The 20,669-nt window shown below is 44.7% G+C and overlaps 1 protein-coding gene across 1 annotated transcript; it reads right to left on the reverse strand.

Annotated features, from left to right (window-relative positions):
* Positions 1 to 646: 646 nt before the first annotated feature.
* On the reverse strand, positions 647 to 20,668 carry LOC101316773 (L-threonine 3-dehydrogenase, mitochondrial). Its single transcript, XM_019932390.3, has 9 exons — positions 20,564 to 20,668; positions 11,626 to 11,823; positions 10,018 to 10,060; positions 9,309 to 9,379; positions 7,609 to 7,758; positions 7,341 to 7,513; positions 6,271 to 6,361; positions 3,585 to 3,854; positions 647 to 3,014 (listed from the first exon to the last, which is right to left on the reverse strand). The coding sequence occupies exons 2-9, from the start codon at positions 11,807 to 11,809 to the stop codon at positions 2,875 to 2,877; spliced, it is 1,122 nt and encodes a 373-aa protein (XP_019787949.1). The 5' UTR covers positions 11,810 to 11,823; positions 20,564 to 20,668; the 3' UTR covers positions 647 to 2,874.
* Position 20,669: the final 1 nt, after the last annotated feature.

Genomic DNA, 20,669 nt, shown 5'->3' on the forward strand with positions numbered 1-20,669 from the left:
GTAGAAATCTTCAGGATGAAAAACATCAGAGCAAGGTCAAGCTTTGTATTCCTCTTTATTTAAAAATCAAAAAACTATTTTTGCGATGCAACCCACACTTTCCCCTTCTAAGTAGCTTTTCAGATCACTTTCAAATTAACTACAAAAAACCCTTTCTCCCAACAGAAAGGAAAGCTTTTATAGTAAAGTATTGAGTCATCTCCTGGGATCCCAAGATATGCACCTGATATTGAGTATCTGGATAGAAAGGGCAACTCTAATTTTAATCTTAAAGCGCAAAGCTGTAGGTGACTAAGGATCACCAATGTAATTTGAAGGATTCATTTGTTCTTTTATGCTTCTTTGAGGTTCTTCCGGAGGTGCATTTATAGATTTAGAAGGATTAAAGGAAGCCATTCTAGAACAAATCCCTCCAGAGGGCCCCAGTTACAAGGTCATGCGAGGAACCTGGTGGAAACTCTGGAAGACTAGGGTCTAAGGGACAAAGGGTCATTCAATTCAGTTGCTTCTGCCCTTCACATGGAAGGAAGGAATTAATTTCTGTTCCTTTAAGATAATTGAGAATAAATTAAGAGAACTGTTTTTCAAACTGAACGATTAGAAATATTGTTTCTAATGCGCTTCAAAACCAAATTATCTACTCAAGTATTCATAACAGCATTTATTCCTAAAAACTAAAAGAAGTGCAAATAACCTAAACATTTCTCAGCTGACGAACTGACAAAACAATGTCGTACATTCACACAACGGAACACTGTTTAGCCATGAAATAAAGCATTGACACATGCTACAACATGGACGAACCTTGAAAACATTATGCTAAATTAAAGAAGCCACTCACAAAAGACCACATATTGTATGATTCCACTTATGTGACATATCCAGAACAGACAAATCCAGACACAGAAAGTAAATTAGCAGTGGTGTAGGCTGGGGAAGGATTTTTTGTGAGATGCTGAAATGGCCTAAGATTAGATTATAGTGACGGTTGCACGATTCTGAATACACTGCAAAATCACCAAACTGCAATCTTTAAATGAGTGAATTTTATGGTATGTGAAACATATCTCAATAAAGTTGTAAAAAGAAAAAAAAAGACCTTAACACTAGCTGTTTGGTTTTAGCAAATCAAACGTACAAATGTAAGCTTAATTATACTAAGTAGGGAAGGAAACTGTATCAACATAACTATTAAATAATTATCTAGAAGTTCAAATCCAATCACGCCTCAAAAGAAAACAATTCACGCTTCTACCGAGCAGTTACAAGTTCCAAATACATAACACTGTCATTAAGCAGATAGTAGAAATGCCTTTTAATCCTTGACAGCTGTGTCCATGAGATCCATGATCGACTGACTGGAGTTTCACTTTCCAGTGATTTCAGGGGCAGCACATCCTGAGGTAGCTGGAGAAAGTAAGTCTATATATTTAGACAGTAACTGCTTCAGAGGGTTAGCGTAGCTTTTCTGAAGGCTCACCTAAAAGTGTATATAGAAAGGCTGTAGTAAGGAAGCTCTCTTTAGAAAATCGTGTTTGGGATTGGTCTAAATTAGGGGGCCGAAGCTGGAAGAGAATAACCAGTGGTCCTTCGAGATTCATCTCTATCAATTGAATCCACCTGAAGGGGTACAGCCCAGAAACCTGTATATTTAGACAAGCTCCTCCGGAGGCTGACATGGCAGGTAAGGGATCACAGTCCCGGTCACCACCCCTCAGCTCACCAACAGGAAGGCAATTAAAGTAAGAGGTGCTCCCCTTTACTAGTTAGATCATCTCTTTTCTTTCTTTTCTTTTTTAAAAATTTTATTTATTTATTTTTGGCCACGCTGTGTGGCATATGGGATCTTAGTTTCCTGACCAGGGATTGAACCCGCGCCCCCTGCATTGGGAGCGTGGAGTCCTAACCACTGGACCGCCAGGGAAGTCCCCTAGATCATCTCTTGATATTCTTAGATTTCCTACCAGTATATCTTCTTACAGACAAATAAATTAGAAGTGATCATTTCTGACACATTAAAAATCTCTTGAACAGGGACTTCCCTGGTGGTGCAGTAGTTAAGAATCTGCCTGCCAGTGCAGGGGACACGGGTTTGAGCCCTGGTCCGGAAGATCCCACACGCCGCGGAGCAACTAAGCCCGTGTGCCACAACTACTGAGCCTGCGCTCTAGAGCCCGCGAGCCACAACTACTGAGCCCGTGCACCTAGAGCCTGTGCTGTGCAACAAGAGAAGCCACCGCAAGGAGAAGGCTGTGCACCGCAACGAAGAGTAGCCCCCGCTCACCGCAACTGGAGAAAGCCTGCACGTGGCGACGAAGACCCAACACAGCCAAAAATCAATCAATCAATCAATCAATCTCTTGAACGTTGTGAACATGGGATTAATACATCAGGCATTTTTTATGTTCTGATGGGATAGCAAAGAATTCTTTTAAATTGGGAGATTATCTTTGATAGTCTTTAAAATGTAATCTTCGGTCTTAGTCAAGAGAATAATGGAGTCTTAGGAGCGATATTTAAGTTTAATTTAATACAAACATCACATACTTGGACCTTCTCGGAAATGGTTCCTTCATCTTAACTAAGGAAATGGAAAACTATTATGACTTAAGTGTTCATTCTGTGATTTGTGTGTTTGGACAAGCTTAGGCAGACAGCAAAGGCTCCAGAGGTCCTGCCACCAATCCTACAGCATTGGGAAAACGCTAAAGCCAAGTCAATTCTCCATCTGGCAGTTCCATATGAGCTGCGAAAACAGTCCAGTTAGTCCTTCAACTCCACATCATCTAGATTCCTCGGGGTCTGGAATCTCGGGGTTATTTTGACTTTCCCTGGACAGCCTCCCAGGACTCACGAGCTCTTCCTCCGGCCCCTTCAGTTAGCCTGGGCAACTCTGCTCTCGGAACCGTGGAAGTTCAACATCGTCGTCACCAGCTCCGGGAGGTCAAAATCGTGCTTCCACCCCCAGTCCTTCCGGGCGTTGCTATCATCAAAGTTCATTGGCCAACTATCGGCTAGGACAAGATATGGAAGAGGAGCTTAAGTTATTCAGGCTCTAGATTTGCAAAAAGGTCTAGAACATTTTAAATAAAGGATTATCATGCACGAAAGAAACGTCCTATTTGAAATCCCCCCTTGAGCAGAGCAGAGCAGCTATTATGGGTACACACACAGTCCCCTTCTTAGATTAGAAGTCTGTCACCTCGGAGGAAAGTCTCATGCAGACCTGTAAGGTGGGGCTGCTGTGCTCGGATGGCACTCACACAGGGGCACAGTCACAGCCTTTGAGAACCCAGGGCTGCTCTCCTACTACACCTGCTGGTTTTACGTTTAAACTGGCAAATGGTGAAGGGAGAACAAGCTGTTTATTTGGACGGTTCTAGTTCACCCCCTTTAGACATCATTTCCCAAAACCGCAGCATCTGCTGGCTCTGGTGCAACAGCAGCTCCTTCTCCAGAAGGTGTCGGGCCCCTTGGGAAGGTGCTGAGCTCTCCTTATCTTCCTCCGTTTATGTTCTCAAGGACTCGTGGGGCGGCCTGAAGCTTAATTTTGGCTTTGAGGGGTTCTGCAATGGTGTACCAACCTATGGCCTGTCGGACGGGATCCACGTTGTAGGTGATCTGGAATTCTGGAACGTGCTTGAGAATCTCCTGGGCCAGCTCCGCGGGGGTGAAGCTCATGGCATTGACATTGTAAGTCCTCATGGAGAGGGACTCTGCTGGGGCCTCCATGACCTCCAGGGTGGCCCGGAGGCAGTCATCAATATACATCATCGGGAGTCTCGTGCTGGGTTTCAGGTTGCACTCAAATCTGCCATTCTTGACGGCGTCATGGAAAATCTGGACGGCGTAGTCTGAAAGAGAATCTGGTCTGTGGGTCTTCTCATAACAAAATGGTGAGTGAACCTCTTGCATTAAGGCAGTGGTTCTCAGACGTCTTAGTCTCAGGACCCCTTTATGTGCTTAAAAAGCACTGAGGATCCCCAAAGAGGTTTTATGAAGGTGAGCTGTAGCAACAGCTACTATATCACAAATCAACTGAGAATTAAAAAAAAAGTCTGCATTTTAAAATGACAATAATAAACCCACACATTCACATGTATAATATTTTATGTGAAAAAGAACACATTTTCCAAACAAGAGAAAATTTAGTGAGAAGAACAGCGTGTTTTACATTTTGAAAACCTCTCTACTGTCTTAACGGGCGCCAGCGGGAATCTCTGCTTCTGTGTTCAGTCCACTGCGCTACACACAACATGTAGCCTCTGAAAAACTCCACGGTGTACTTGTAAAGGAGAGTGAAAAGGGCAAATAACATCTTAGTACTGATAGGAAAATTGTTTTGACCTCCTGGACCCCTTGAAAGGGTCTCAAGGATTCCCAGGGGTTCCTAGTGCACACTTGGAGATGCACCACATTAAGGCAAAATTTTTTAAAGTAACCAAAACCTTTTAAAATCCCTCAAATTTTCATTGAAGATATTCAAAGAAATGGGAAGATATCCCATGCTCTTGGACTGGAAGAATTAGTATTGTTAATATGGACATACACCCAAAGCTCTCTACAGACTTACTGCGATCCCTATCAAATTACCCATGACACTTTTCACAGAACTAGAAGAAATAACCCTAAAAGTTATATGGAGCCACGAGAGACTCAGAATTGCCAAAGCGACCCCGAGGAAAAATAACGAAGCTGGAGGCACGACCCTCTCAGACTTCAGACAATACTACAAATCTACAGTAAAAAACCCCTTGGATTTTGTCAAGTATCTTTTACACTGTATCTCAGAAGCCCTCATACGGGAGGGATCTCTAATGTGGGAGTTACTGAATATAACACATGCTCAAGTCCAAAATGATAACAACAACAGTGTGGAAACGGTAGGGAGGGTCCTCAAAAAAACTAAAAATAGAACCACCATATGACCTGGGTACATATTCGAAGAAAACGAAAAAACCAATTCGAAAAGATACACGCAGCCCAATGTCCCTTGCAGCACTATTTACAATAGCCAAGACATGGAAGCAACCTAAGTGTCCATCGACAGATGAATGGATAAAGAAGATGTGACACAACGTGTATATATATATATATATATATATATATATATATATATACACACACACACACACACACACACACAATGAAATACTACTCACTCATAAAAAAGAATGAAAATTTGCCATATGCAACAACATGGATGAACTTGGAAGGTATTTTGCTTAGTGAAATAAGTCAGAGAAAAACAAATAAATGATATCACTTATATGTGGGATCTAAAAAATAAACAGACTAGTGAATACAACAGAAAAGAAACACACTCCCAGACATAGAGAACAGACTAGTGGTTACCAGTAGGGAGAGGGAAGTGGGGAAGGGCAAGATAGGGGTAGCGGATTAAGAGGTACAAACTACTATGCAGAAACCAAATAAGCTACAAGGATACATTGTACAGACAAGGGAATCTAGCCAATAGTTTATAACTATAAATGGAATACAACCTTTAAAAACCGTGAATCACTATGTTGTACACCTGAAACGTATACAATATCGTAAATTCACTATTCCTCGGTAAAAGAAAAAAGAAAAAAATGAAGTTAAGCAGGCCTGGTGCTCCAGTCACCAATGAATAATACAGGCTCCTAAACAGACAAGTAACCGACGGCACTAGAGATGAGCAGTGACCCACTCTCATTTGGGGGCAAGCTTTTCTGAAATAAACGCTAAGACAATTCGGATAAACAGCAATAGGCACAATGACAAGAGCGGCGGGAGCAACGCTTATGTTCTTTCTGAAGATGCAGAGTCCATTTTAATAGAACTCTCTGTACGAAGAAACAAAGGTAGATTCAAAGAAAGAGGCTTTTCTTTTCTGGCCGCACCACGCGGCTTGTGGGATCTTAGTTCCCCGACCAGGGATTGAACCCAGGCCCACAGCAGCGAAAGCGCCGAGCCCTAACCACTGGACCGCCGGGGAATTCCCAAGAGGTGATTTCTCATTTGGTGTCTTCCTACATTGTGGGTAACAAACTCGAATGTCAGTTTGACTCCGGCACTGTGGGTGGCCAATCCCACTGGACTTACAGCATCGGCATGAGTTTAAGTTTAAGTCAGTAGGGTTCAATGAGCTTCTCAGATGCACTTCCCAGAAAGGATGCAAAAACTCCGGTCAGCATACGACTAAAAAGACAACAGATCCATCTCCACTCTGCCCGGCCATTAGAAAGCTTATCTTATGTGAAAAAAGAAATCGAAAATAACACTTACCAGTCGTTCCTCCTCCAGGCTGGGAGTCAGCAGAAATGATTCCAGGATATCTCAGGCATCGGAAATCTAACCCATACCGGTAATAATAATACTACAAAAAAGAGAAAACTTACTTTAAAAAGAATCTTTTAAATCAGGTAGAGCAATGCAAAGAAATAACAGCCTTCTCCTGAAACTTCATCCCATACAGTCATATTAAAATCCTCGTAGAACTTCCCTGGGGGTCCAGTGGTCAAGACTCTGTGCTCCCAATGCAGGGGGCACAGGTTCAATCCCTGGTCAGGGAACTAGATCCCACATGCTGCAACCAAAAAAAAAAAAAAAAAAAAAGATGTTGCAACGAAGATCCCGCGCAGCCAAATAAATATTTTTTAAGTGAAAAAAAAAAATAAAAATAAATCCTCCTCAAGGAAATGAAGGCTCTAGAATTGCTAACAGTCACTCATTTTTCTTTAACAAATAACCCTGAAGTTTTTATCTTCAAAGAATCGTCATTCTGCTGATAACATCACTAGGCGACACTGTAAATAACAGATCAGCCGAGAGTAAGGATTTCCAGCCTTTCTTTGGAAGGGAGACCCTGCACACAGTCCTGAACAAATCTCCACAAGCCTGTCCTGCGGTGCAGTGCGGGGAGGAGTATAGGGAAAGATGGTGACTGTGATATATTAGATGAAGGATCAGAAACCGGCTAAAATGTGCTATAGAGTTATAAAGACAAAGCGTATTAAAAAATAAAACCAAAAAGATGTCTGAGGTTATTTTAAAATTACCTCTGATAACTACCAATATTGGGAACCTGAAAGAACAGTGCAGTACAAATAAGATGGGCAGCAAACCAAAGACGGGGTGCCGTTCGAGGGGCGTGTACGAAGTGTTGTGTTAGCACAGGACTGAGGATTCCTCTGGAGCTGTCGGTACTGACCACTTGGCAAACACACTCAGTCCCCGAGCATTTCTGGGGGCAGAGATTAAGGGAGGGAGAGAGTCCCCTCCAAGGATGAACCAGCAGGTGTTTGAGGCAGAAACAGAAAAGGAAACACTGCGTCATCTTGCCAAGTGATGCTTACCTCGCCCATGAGCTCCGCGTGGACCTTGGACACCCCGTAGATAGTCCTGGGTCTCTGGATACAGAGATCGGGGGTTGGGTTCCGCGGAGAAGTAGGTCCAAACGCCCCGATGGTGCTTGGCACAAACAATCGCAGACCGTGCTCCTCGGCAACGTCCAGGACATTGTGCAGTCCTGAAACAAGCAGATGTCGTAAACTGGGAAACCTCTTCCCAAAGAACTGGGAAATCTGGCAGACGGGTCATCTGGGGCAAGATCCAGAGACTCACCAGTGATGTTCACAGCTCTGGCCAGGGACACGTTTGCTTCTCCCACTGCACTGAGCAGAGCGCTGTAATGAAACAGCCAGGTGACACGGTTGTTCACCACGATCTCCCGCAGATTCTTGTAATCCAGGATGTCGGAATAAATAAACGGGCCTGCAAGGAGCAGTGAAACCAGGAAGTAAAAGAGTTCCGGGCTTGAAAAGCTCAACAGATCTTTTCCCCTCCCCCGCTGACTTTGAATTCCACTGGTACCGACTTGATAACAACAACTTGGACACTCCCCAGCATTTTCCTTACGGAGAATAACAAATCCCAGCCACCCCACGGCTAACAGCAGCCAATGCTTATACAGGACACACACCTGCTGGGTGCTGTTCTAAGGGCTTTCTGTATGTTTAACTCTCACAGCCTTCGAGGCGGATATTTTGTTGATGAGGAAACTGAGGCATAGAGAGGTTAAGTAGCTTGCCAGTATCAAACAGAATAAAATTAAGAACTGGAGTAATGACCAGGCAACTGGCCTGAGTTGCCAAACCTATAGGCACACAGAGATTTCACCCTGCTTAAAAGTTGCATAGGGCTTCCCTGGTGGCGCAGTGGTTGAGAATCTGCCTGCCAATGCAGGGGACACAAGTTCGAGCCCTGGTCTGGGAAGATCCCACATGCCACGGAGCAACTAGGCCCGTGAGCCACAACTACTGAGCCTGTGCGTCTGGAGCCTGTGCTCCCCAACGAGAGGCCGCGACAGTGAGAGGCCTGCACACTGCGATGAAGAGTGGCCCCCACTTGCCACAACTAGAGAAAGCCCTCGCACAGAAACAAAGACCCAACACAGCAAAAATAAATAAATAGTGTTCCCTTTAAAAAAAAAAAAAAGTTGCATAGTTTAGGACTTCCCTGGTGGTCCAGTGGTTAAGACTCTGCGCTTCCAGTGCAGGGGGCACGGGTTCAATCCCTGGCTGGGGAAGATCCGCATGCCGCGTGGTGCAGCAAAAAAAAAAAAAAAAAGTTGCATATTTTAAAGGAATAGAGAAATGGGTTTACAAAAACAAAAAACCCACCATGGTATAAAAGAATTATAAATTAAGAGTTCGCCACACCTGGTTAGGCTAGAGGCAGAGCCGATTTTTTGTGCCAATTTCCCCCACTTTCAGCAAATTACCGCTCTTCCCCATGGTAAACAGTAAAAGGCTGACACAGAACCAGGAAGGACTAGAATTATAAAAACATCTTGGAGGTGTAGACAACCTGACTAGAGGAGTCTGGGGTCTGTGTGTGTGCACAGTAGTTTAAGAACAAGTTCACGTTGAAACATGAGGATTAATTTCTCCAAAATTTAAAGTTCCTTTTCCTCATTTCAGAACCTGATTTTTGTTTGCTTTCTCTCCGAGCTAAGTTCACTGAAAACTCTGAAAGACAGGAATCAGTTTTATTCCACAGATACTGCTCCAAATAATATCCAAAGATACTATTCCACAACTTCATGTCAAGGTCTGAAGAACTCTCCTGTCCTTGGATCCCTTGAACAAGCAGTAGCTGTACCGTAGGCTTTTTACAGAACTAATGAGGACAAAACCATGAAACATTTTTAAGTGGCACAGGTGTGCCTCAAATACTCCTCTTTCTTTAATTCACAAGCCTGGTTATGAGCGGTGACACTGATTCTGGGAGCTGCCTCTCTACCTGCTCTGTGAGCCTCTTACCACTAAGGAAGACGTGCTCAGGGGGCTTCCGAATGTCAGACAGAATCACGTTGTCCTTCCCAAATCGTTTCCTAAAGGGAAAATCAAACACACGAGTTGGTACACGGAGGACATAACAGGTCCTATGAAAACAGTCTTTCCAACAGGAACTGTCATGTCCCGTCAGCCTCCAAATCCCTCCTCTTCACACCCTTCTTCCCTCTTGTCCTCAACTCACAGCCCTGCAGTTGCAGCCACACTCAGGGCTGCACCTCCTGCTTCTACCTCAGCCCATTATCATCCCGGTATCTGTCACTAATTTCTTCCCAGTGCCCCTGAGTTTTTCCCTTTGCCTCCCCGTTCTCTCCTCTTATCCTTTTATCCCACTCTCCAAATCCCACACTGTTCCTTTTCAGTTTCTACACATACAATACTTCCCTCTGCCCCCAAACATCTGAAAACCAAGTGATTTACTGGGAGGCAGGTCTTACTTTGCCTAACCTAGGAAAGGCAGAGGGCGAAGGACCAGCTTGGGGGCTGCTGAGTCGAGGACCTGAAACAATGTCTGTGATGTGAAGAGGCACAATGAAATGCATTCCAAACGGTCATTTACATAGTACGCAAGAGGGGAGAGAAGCAAGAGGGGAGAGAAAAGATTCAATGGTTACATGGGGCCAAAGACAAGCCCTGAAAAGCTCAGAATTTAAATCGAAACTTTGCGAGCTCTTACCTCAAAAAGCTAGCAAGCCCCACTCCAAGCTGGCCAAGACCCCCTGGATAAAGAAGAAAAAAGTGAATCTTTAATCTAAATCTAACCAATTCAATTATTCCCAGTATGTAATAATAGAAGAAAACTCCACTGGCACTCTTAGCTAACTAGATAAAGCCCCAGGTTGGCCTGATAGAACGGAATTACCTCCTCGGAGCTATGACAGAGATCGGGTACCGGTAAGATTAGTTCCAGAGACGAAAGTGCTCTCCAGCACAGAGGGGCTGAGGGGAAGCCAGGGTACAGGTAAGAAGAGCAGGGCCTTCCTGACCTCCTGGTCAGGAAATCACTACGAGCTTCGCCTTTGTTATTTGATGGGCTGTGAAAATTATCTGCTACGGGTACCAGAACACTCAAAGCTAGATATAATAGTTTGATATCAACCTCTGCTGAGATTATGCAGAGCACCCTCCTTCCATTAGACCTGGAGAGGAACAGGAAGGGAGAAAGAAAGAAGGGACAAACAAAGAAGTCGCCTGAAAAAAGGGGCAGATATCTGGATGGGCAAGGAGCTGCTCAGAACGTTAAAGATGAGTATTACAGCATCTTAATTTGGACGCTTACAAATGCCATTGATGGAAATGGGAGAGCTAGGGGTCTGGGAACACATTTAGGGGAATACAACCCTAGATTCCATTTGGGAGAAAGTAAGAGGCAGGAAGATATGGACAGTGGGATTTCCTGTAAGCGTGTGTTAACATGGGACTGAAACCAGCCCACTGACGGTAACACTGGGCCCTGGAAGATGCTTTGTTGGTGCAGGGAGGAGGGAATCAAACACACAGACAAGAAGCTGGGAGAGCCGGGGGGAAGTGCAGAGGAAACTGGCCTCACTGGAAACCCAGTTACAGCAGGAGAGGAAGAGGAGGTGCCAGTGAAAGAAACACACACACACTGAGGAATGTAAGAAGGATAAGGACGTGAGGCCAAGGGATGAAACTCTGGCAAACAGAGGACAATAAAACACGTCAGTCAAATCAGAGGGGGGCTTGAGTCAGCTGGAAGGACTTGCAGACAGATGGTCAAGTTTGCGGTGAGCAGATACAGAACCAGGTGTTGGGTGGCTACGAGGGGAGAGGGGTCAGCGGGCCAGTCCGTGGACAGTAAGCCGCAAGTGTCACGAGGTGACGGTGAGGCGTTCCTCGGGCCCTGGGCAGGCCCTGGCTGTCTCTTCCATACACATGTGCAGGAACTGCCTGGCCTGAGAAGCCTGGCCAAGGAAAGACGCGCCTGGTTCCAGAGGCCACGTTCTACCCACACACCTTGGCTCCCAGGCCCTTCCTCGCAGGAAAGGGGAACTGAGTCGCACAGCAGCTTTTTGGGCCTCTTCAGGTTCCCAGATCCTCCCTTCAGACAATAAAGGATTTGGGCAGGGAAACCAAGCCCTGGCAACAGCGGCAAAATAAGGACAGGGGACTTGTGCTATTTCGGAGGGAGCCAGGAGTGGAAAAGGGAGTTTCTGATTAATAAGTGTTACCTGGCGGCATGTTAGACATTCCAATAATAAATACACCGGCACACAAAGAAAATAACAAAGCCACAAATGTGGAAAAAAGAAAAAAACCCAACCTGTAATTAAGACGCGCGGTTGGTCTGCTTCAGAGAACGAGGTAGAGTGGTAGTTGGCATCCGCTGGAATCTGCTGAGGGGAGGTGCCCAGAAACCGGCTGGGCAGGACAGGAGCCTGGCAGCCACAGGCCGGTCTCTGTAGCATCCGGCTGGCAACCCGCCGCAGCATCCAAACGACCGGCATGATCTCTGCAGACACTGCAACACGAAAGGAGCAGAGTTGAGAAAAGATACATGCACCCCCCCCCCCAATGTTCACTGCAGCGCTATTTATACTAGGCAAGACATGGAACCTAAGAGTCCACCAACAGATGAATATGGATAAAGAAGGTGTGTGTGTGTGTACATACACACACACACACACACACACACACACACACACACTGGAATATTACTCAACCATCAAAAAGAATGAAATAATGCCATTTGCAGCAACATGGATGGACCTAGAGATTATCATACTAAGTGAAGTAAGCTAGACAAAGACAAATACCACATATCATTTATATGTGGAATCTAAAATACGATACTAATCAACATATCTACGAAACAAAACAGACTCACAGATATAGAGAACAGACTTGTATCGATAGTTGCCAAGGGGGGAGGCTGGGTAGGGGAGGGAAGGAATGGGAGTTTGGGATTAGCAGAGGCCAACTATTATATATAGAATGGATAAACAACAAGGTCCTACCGTATAGCACGGGGAACTATATTCACTATCCTGTGACCAATCATAATGGAAAAGAATATGAAAAAGAATATATACATATCTGTATAACTGAGTCACTTTGCTGTATAGCAGAAATTGACACAACACTGTAAATCAACTATATGTCAATAAAATTTAAAAAAACAAACAAAAGAAGCAGAGTTCAGTATGTCACTGCTTACCCTCCCGACCCCTCAAAACACAAACCCTTTAACCACAACTAACACTAAGATCGCCGGCTCACGAGCAAGGCCATGTTCTGGATTCATGAATCGAACTAGAGAGACTACTGATTGTGCAGACAGGGAGCCAGTCAAGGGCCCGCCCTGTGAGCCCAGCCCTGTGAAAAGGGGATAAACGTCACTGGTGCAAAGTGCAGGCAAACAAAGACTGGCCGAGATTTAGAACTGGAGCCGCACAGGGCTGACACCAACTGGGATCTAAAGTCACGGCGGAAGTTACTGCGTACAGAGCCGTCCACGCCAGGAACATCATGGATCCCGCAAAGGCCTCAGATCTTCACAACTGTAATCATTGAGGAGTGAACAGGTCCCCGATTAAATAACTCAGAGCCCTGTGACTCTCGTGCTAACTCAGATGTTATCGTTAGGATGAACCAGACTAGAAAAGCAGACAGTTAAGGTGAAAAGGCCCCCGGCAATACTGAGTAAGCTGTGACTAATTTCTGTTTCACTGCCAACTCTTTAGGAAGGATCATTTAGAAAAGCCATTTTCTCCTCTGTTCCCAGATCATGTATATTTCATTGCAGTCCAGCTCCCCTTCCTAGTCAGCTTTACCCAGGCAAGCATGTCACAAGAGCAGATCAGAGCTACTCAGTTCTAACAGCGACCTTCCTGCCCCCAGAGCTCAGGCCTTTGCACTCTGCACACTGCCCGTGGCCTCCACGTCCGTCAGCCATCAGATTTCCAACAGCACTGGCGGATGAGCCTTCAGAGTGGCCCCAGTGCCCAACCCCCTCACAAAGAAGTGGCCAGATCTCAACCGTCTTCTATTTTGCATCATAAAACAAGAAAAAGTAAACCACACTTGGAGACATTTCCCATTTAGGGTCTGAACTTAGCCCCTCAACCCAGTGCCTTGAATAGGTAACAGTAATTCTAAGTTAAAACCGCCAGAGGTATCAGAAGCTTTCCTGCAATCCCTAAAATCCAGATTATACAAACAAAAGGGCAACACAATCTGCTGAAACCCTATGCTTAAACACCCTTTTGTGAGCCACAGAGGTCTTGTTCTTTAGGACACCGAAATAAGGCGGGGCAGAGCCCCGATGGCTTCTGTCGGGTCAGGGGCTTGGCCCACCAGATCCGCAGCCTGAGACGCAGCCCCGCCAAGGTCCTGAGGCCCTGCATCCCAGCTAACTTTCCAAACAAGCAGAAGACAACCTTCTGATGGTACATCTCCGGATTGGAAGGGAGGTCGCCATAGGAGAGACCCCAGCTTTTCTTCCATCATCCCTTCAAACCATCTTTGCAGCCACTGCTGACACCCGAGACCAGGTAAGAACTTTGATTCTTAAAGTCACTTATTTCAGCAAGTTCAAGAGGATGGCGAGGAAGCCAAGAAGCAGCCAGATTTACCAGAACATCTGAAACTCAAAGACAATTCTCAGTTCCCAGAAGCAAAGTAGTGATGGCCACAGGTGAAGAAGTTCGGTTTTTTTTCTTTTTTTTTTCTTTTGAAGGTTGAAGACACTGGAGTCTGGGAAAAGGTAAACCCTGAAGACATGAAACAGGGATGTGAAATACGTACGACTCAGTTCATCTTCTCTTTCCCCAGAAGGGGAAAGCATGAAGGAGGCACAGATTCTTAATTGAATATAAAGTATTTTAGTTTAACAATGTGGACAATTCATGCTTGAGTTGGTTCTTATTCCACTACTATTACTAGCTAACATCTGATGTTCACGACAGGCCAGAGGCCTGTGAATGTCTTTCTGAATTACAGCATTTAACCATGGCAAGCACCACCCCTCTCAGGGAACCCAGTTCTTAACCATCAAGCAGCTCTACTGTCCCTATAATGGGATTGCTTTGATTAACAATGCATGTACATTAAAAACAAACCCAAAAAACCCTCCAACCATCTACCGCATGTAGCTTTTTCAAGTCAAGATTATTATCTTGCCACTGCCAAACTCAATTTGATACTTTTAAGGCAGCAGCTCTCAAATTTTCTGGTCTCTGGACTCTTTTACACTCTTAAAAATTGGGGACTACAGAGAGCTTTCGTTTAAGTGGGGTCTATCTAACAATGTTTGCTGTAGTAGACAACAAAACTGAGAAACATTTAACCTATGAATGAGTTCATTTAAAACCAATAAACATGTTAAAATAAACATATTTTATGAAAATAACTATTTTCCAAAACAAAAAATTTACTGAGTGGCACTGTTTTCCATTTACTTGTCTCTTTGATGTTTTCCTTCATAGAAAACAGCTGGATTCTCACATCTGCTTCTAACTCAATCTGTCTGCTGCTTTGATTGAAGTAAATGAAGAAAATCAAGACTCAAAGCAAAGCAGTGGGGAAAGGAAGCCGTATTTTGAAAGCCTTTTCAGATAATTCTGGATACTCATCTTGGATATCCAAAACTCAACACATGCTAGTTTCTTCAAGGTTAGTTGCAACGTAGAATCTGAAGCCATTATCAGTGAACTTTTGTACCTGCTACATTAAAACCCACTGGCATATCTAATGCTTTGAACACATCTTTTTTTTTAAAGATTTTTTTGATGTGGACCATTTTTAAAGTCTTTATTGAATTTGTTACAATATTGCTTCTGTTTTATGTTTTGGTTTTTTGGCTGCAAGACATGCAGGAATCTTAGCTCCCGGACCAGGGATTGAACCTGCACCCCCTTCACTGGAAGGCAAAGTCATAGCCACTGGTCCGCCAGGGAAACCCCTTGAACACATCTTTTACTCCTGCATGGTTTTGTAATTTCATACATTGTTTTTTGGAAAATATTGGTTCAGTAAGTTATGCAGAGCTTCCAACTGTTAACACACTTCACTGTACAATACCCAAAAGTCATACTGGTTGCTATCACTGATCTCATCAGAAAATTCCTAAGTATTGGGAAGCTGTCAAATTCACGGTAGTGGATACAACTTAACTTGCAACAAATACCTTGGCAGGATTGCTTGGTTCATTCTTTTAAGAAAATGTGTGCCGATTATCCAGGTATGAATAACCATCGTTTGTCAGTCATTCTTTCAAGCAAAAATGATTCTCTATGAAAAACAGGGACCAGTTCAGCTCACAATTCAATCACACAAAACGCTTTCTCTCAAGACAACCATCATATTTCAATATGGAACAAGTACATCCACTTACCACATGACACGTTAAAAAGATGTCTCTAGGGTCAAGATTTAATAAAATCAGTCATTTCTACTGCTTCATAAAGGGCATTCTTAAGTAAAGCTTTCCATTTTTTAACTTTATTTTTCACTGGAAGTACATGGCAGTGAAGAATACCATGACTTCTAGTACCACTTAGTGCCACTGCCTTGATTCCTGCAAAGGCACCAGTACTTTTAGCAGGTGTGACTTGTGCACCGTCAGTGCAAATTCAACACAGTTGTTCCGGAATAAACCATGAAATTCAAAAAAGTTATTCCACACTGAATACTTTGGCACTATTTGTGTTTTCTGTCAAACGTTCACCAAAAAGATATTCTTTGATAATTGCTTTGGCGCTGATACCAGATAAATACAAACAAAATGGTAAGTGCAGCCATGACTACAAATTCTTCCATTTGTAAGGAAAAAATACCCTTCTCTGTCAAGATACCAAACTAGTCTTCATGTTTGCAGCTAAATCTTTAATTTGACAAGTTACTGTATTATTAGAAAGTGGCAGTGCTATTATTTCTTTCAATGCTTTTTCATCCAAACAAGGTTTTATTGTGTGTTTCTCCAGCCACTGCAATTTGATAACCTATCTTAATAGCTTTTTCTTTTCTAGTTTGGAAAGCTGTACCAAATAATTTTTGGTTTTTAAAGAGCTCATCATATCTACATTTAATTCATTTGTTTTATTTTTCTTCAGATGATGAATGGTTGGTCCAAGAATAATGCTATTGCGACCAAAATACTATTCAAAAAAGTTCTGTGGCATCAGACACATATGGTAAATTTCTGACATCTGTAAAACTTGACGAAAGCCTTCATATTTTTATGTATTATTTACTTCTGCACATTTATTTGGAGTAAATTCCTCTTTTCATGAGTCAGAGAACTCCGTTATGTCGTTGTTTCATTTTTTTTTCAGCATTTATACACATGGTACAGCTATGAGTTGAAAAAAATCGAGTGTTCTAATATCCCCCTTTTTAAACCATTGATCTATCCTTAAATATAAAAAAATATAAATTAATATCCTTTTATGTTAGAATAAAATATTAAGTTCAAAAGAATTTTTATACCATTTAAAATTTTAGAAAAGTTTTAAAATCAAGACTATAAACTTTTTGTTCTTTTTCCATATACCCACAAGACTCAATTTAGGGATTTCAAAGTAATGACTTATTAAAAGAAAACAGGCCCCAGAGATGACAGCAGCTATAACTGCAGGTAGCTAGTAAGAATGCAAAGAAGTACTAAGAACAAACAGAGTTCATCTCTGAAAATGCACATATTTATACTCTAAGCCTACTATCCTTAGAAGATTCTAGAAACACAAGAGTACACAAGCACACATCTCATTAGCCATCAGAGGAAAAGCTCATCACAAGCCATTTGGCCTCTAGAAAACTCCACCATACACCTGAGAGATAAAGAATGAAAAAGGCAGACAGTCTCTTAGTATTTTTTTTTAAATAACCTTGACCTCATGGACCCTACAGAGGTCTCAAGGAACCCCAGGGCTCCCCCAGATCACACTTGAGAACAGCTGTTCTAAAGTAAAACTTGCTTTGCCAAGCTAGTTATTAAACTTATACAGGGGAACCGTCAAAGATGACTGAAGATCAGATGAGAGTCCATAGACCTTCTCCCCTAAGCACCTTGCTTACTTTGACTCCAAGGGATGAAAAAGAAACTGGCCAACAGACATTCCTCCTTAAATAATGGAGCGTCTCCCCGGCCCAAGCTTCCGTTACATGACTCTTCCCATCTCCCGGCATTTACCCTTTCTGCACTTACCAGAGCAGAACTCTAAGAAAGCAGTGGTGTCAGGAAGACAGTGGGGGTGATAGAGATACAGACTCAGAGCCCAACTGGCCTTGACTGCTTGGATGTGGGGCAACTTGTGAAGGAATGGAGGAGAATAACACAGCCTTCCAAGTTGTGCTGCTGTAAGCACGGGCTTTCTGGAGGAGCAGGTCAGGTAAGAAGACAAACGAGCTTGGTTTTGGACATGTTGGTTTTAGGTGCCAGGAGCCAGTATGGCTGCCTTTCCCATGGAGCTGTGAGTCCCACTGAGCAGTTCCTAGCAGTGCCCGATGCATGTCAGAACTCAACCACCATGTCAAACAGGTAGGCAGGAAGAAGAAACCAAGAAATAACAGGGGTTTGTCTACATCACAATAAACAGAATGTCCCCTGTTGTCAGAAAACAAGACTTCTGTTTCCTGGGGAACAAAACCTGAATTCAATTGCGATTGCTCTGAAGACAGATACTTCTATTTCAGAAATATTCAAAGAAACTCCAATTTGAAATATTGAAAACCAACGAAATAGGCCCTTTCCCTGAGAATGCGCCATCAGTTTCCCTTAATATTCTTGCTGTCTTGTGTTTTCCCCAGATTTCTAGCTCTAATCATCCTTAGCCACGGAGACAGTAAATAAAGATGTATTAACGTCTCCAGCACATTTAGCCTGAAGCTAAAAGCATCCAGCCTCCAACAGAGGAATGGAGAAAGAAAATGTGGTATATACAGACAATGGCATATTACTCAGACTTGAAATAGGAGATCCCGTCACATGCAGCAACATGGATGAACCTGGAGGACATTATGCTGAGTGAAATGAACTGGTCACAAAAGGCCAAATGTGGGCTTCCCTGGTGGCACCGTGGTTAAGAATCCACCTGCCAGTGCGGGGGACGTGCGTTCGACCCCTGGTCCGGGAAGATCCCACATGCTGCGGAGCAACTAAGCCCGTGCGCCACAACTACTGAGCCTGCGCTCTAGAGCCCGTGCTCCACAACTACTGAGCCCACGTGCCTAGAGCCCGTGCTCTGCAACAAGAGAAGCCACAGCAATGGGAAGCCCGCGCACCGCAACGGAGAGTAGCCCCCGCTCGCCGAAAGCTGCACGCAGCAACAAAGACCCAATGCAGCCAAAAATAAATAAATTTATATTTAAAAAGGCCAAATACAGTATGATTCCATTCACATGAGTTATACCAGTTATCTAAAGTAATCCAAAAAAATCACAGAAACAGGAAGTAGAAAGGTAGTTGCCAAGGGGTGGGAACAAGGGGGAGGGGATACGAGTATTCAATTAACAGGCATAGCTTCAGTTTTGCAGGATAAAAAAGTTCTAGAGATCCACTGTGAATATACCTGACGGTACTGAACTGTACTCTTAAAAATGGTTAAGATGGTAAATTCTGTGATGTAATTGAAGCCACAACTTAAATTTTTAAAAAAAATCCAGCCCCAAGAAATGGTCAGTGCATACATATACTACTGAGGAGCTAGAAGATTCGCCCAGTGGAGATCAACGCCACCCCAGAGACCCATCAAACCCCCGTCCCGTCCAAACTCCCCAGCCCTTGTCTCACCGAACCCCCTAAATGGTTCTTTTCCCTGTGCTTATAAACCTGCTGAAACCTATTATTCTCCTCCAGCCTTTACCTTTCCTTCCCATCTCAAGGATCTCCAGAGAGTTCCCTGCCTCTCCAAGTGGGGCCTCTTACTCTGCATCCAGTGGAACTGCTTTCACCAAAGGTCAGTCACTGCCCAGTTGACAACTTCCTGGCCCCGGAGAAGTTGTTAATAACGCTTCTAAGGACTAATAACGCTTCTAAGACACATTTGCAAGGCAGTCTCCGCTTTACATCCTCCAGTTCATTAAATCATAAAAGCAAACGTGTCCTCTTCCTAGTAATGACCCAAGGAAAAATCAGACACCTCAACTACTGAGCGCTGACGAAGCACCTGCTTTCCTGAACTCTTATTTAAGCCTCAGAGTAACTCTGAAGCTGGGATCTTTTCTCCATTTTGCAGAAGGAATTTTGACCCGCCCAAGGTCGGGCAGATACTAATTACCAAAAGGAGGGGTTGCAAACCAGGTCCGTTGAGTCTCAAACCCTCCTTCCATCACCCCCACTCTTCTCCCTCAAGAGAAGAGATAACATCAGGTACCTAAGAGAGAGGACAGAGGAAACATCCTCGTGGTGGCGCAGGGGGCACCTTCCCCGCCGCCCCTCCTCCCCTACAGCTCGGTTACTCCTCCTCACCGCTCCCCAGGAGGACAGCACCCTCGAGCCGAGGGCGTTCAAGGCCAGACACGGCCCTCCCTCGCCCGCCGTGCGAGCCTGCGTACACTACCTCGCCAAACCTCAAGTCTCCCCATCCTTAGAAAAGGGGAAAATGATCGGACCACCACATTAGACTGCTGGGAGGATTTAATAAAAGCAATTTAGAAAAGCACTTAGCAAACTGCTCAGTCAGTGTAGAGACTCCATCAACCAGCTGGTAAAGTCTAGACTTAAGGTGGGGTTGATCCGAAAGCCAGAAAGGGTCGGGGGAATAAATCCCGGAGCTCTCAGTGTGAGCTACATAGAGGGTTTTAGAGGGAGATCTGGCTTCGCGGAGCGGGCACCCCCATACTCCCTATTACGCGCGCCGGCCCGGGAAAGGGAACCCAAGAAGACGCGGGGACTTGGGCCGCACGCGGGTCTCCGGCTTCCGCCTCCCTGCATGGCTGGATAAACCGGTTTTATGAGAACAGCCGCTCCCGCCCCTATTCTCTGGCAGGGTGTGCCCTTCAGAAAAGTAGGAAGGGCCGGGCCGCACCTGGCGACCCCAGCAGTGCCCCGGCCCTCCCCCGGCCTCCCAGCTCCGCGGCGACTGCTGGGGACCCCCGCTCGCGCTCGGGATCGCTGGGTCTCCAGTCCCGCGCCGCGTCACACCGATCGGGCCAGCGGGGGCCATGTGGTCAAGAGGACCTGCACAGTCAGCCTCGGTTCTGAAGAGGCTCAGCCCCCGGGGTCAGCCGCCGGGGAAGCATCCGGCCGCCTCCGCACTGACCTTCCGACGCAGCCGCCCAGAGATGCCGCGCTGTTGCGGCGCCGGAGCTGGAGCTGCAGCTGCACGTGGCCAGCAGTCCGGGAGCGCGGAACAGAAACTAGAGCTC

Source organism: Tursiops truncatus, chromosome 6 (assembly GCF_011762595.2).
Source record: "Tursiops truncatus isolate mTurTru1 chromosome 6, mTurTru1.mat.Y, whole genome shotgun sequence".
NCBI lineage: Eukaryota > Metazoa > Chordata > Mammalia > Artiodactyla > Delphinidae > Tursiops > Tursiops truncatus.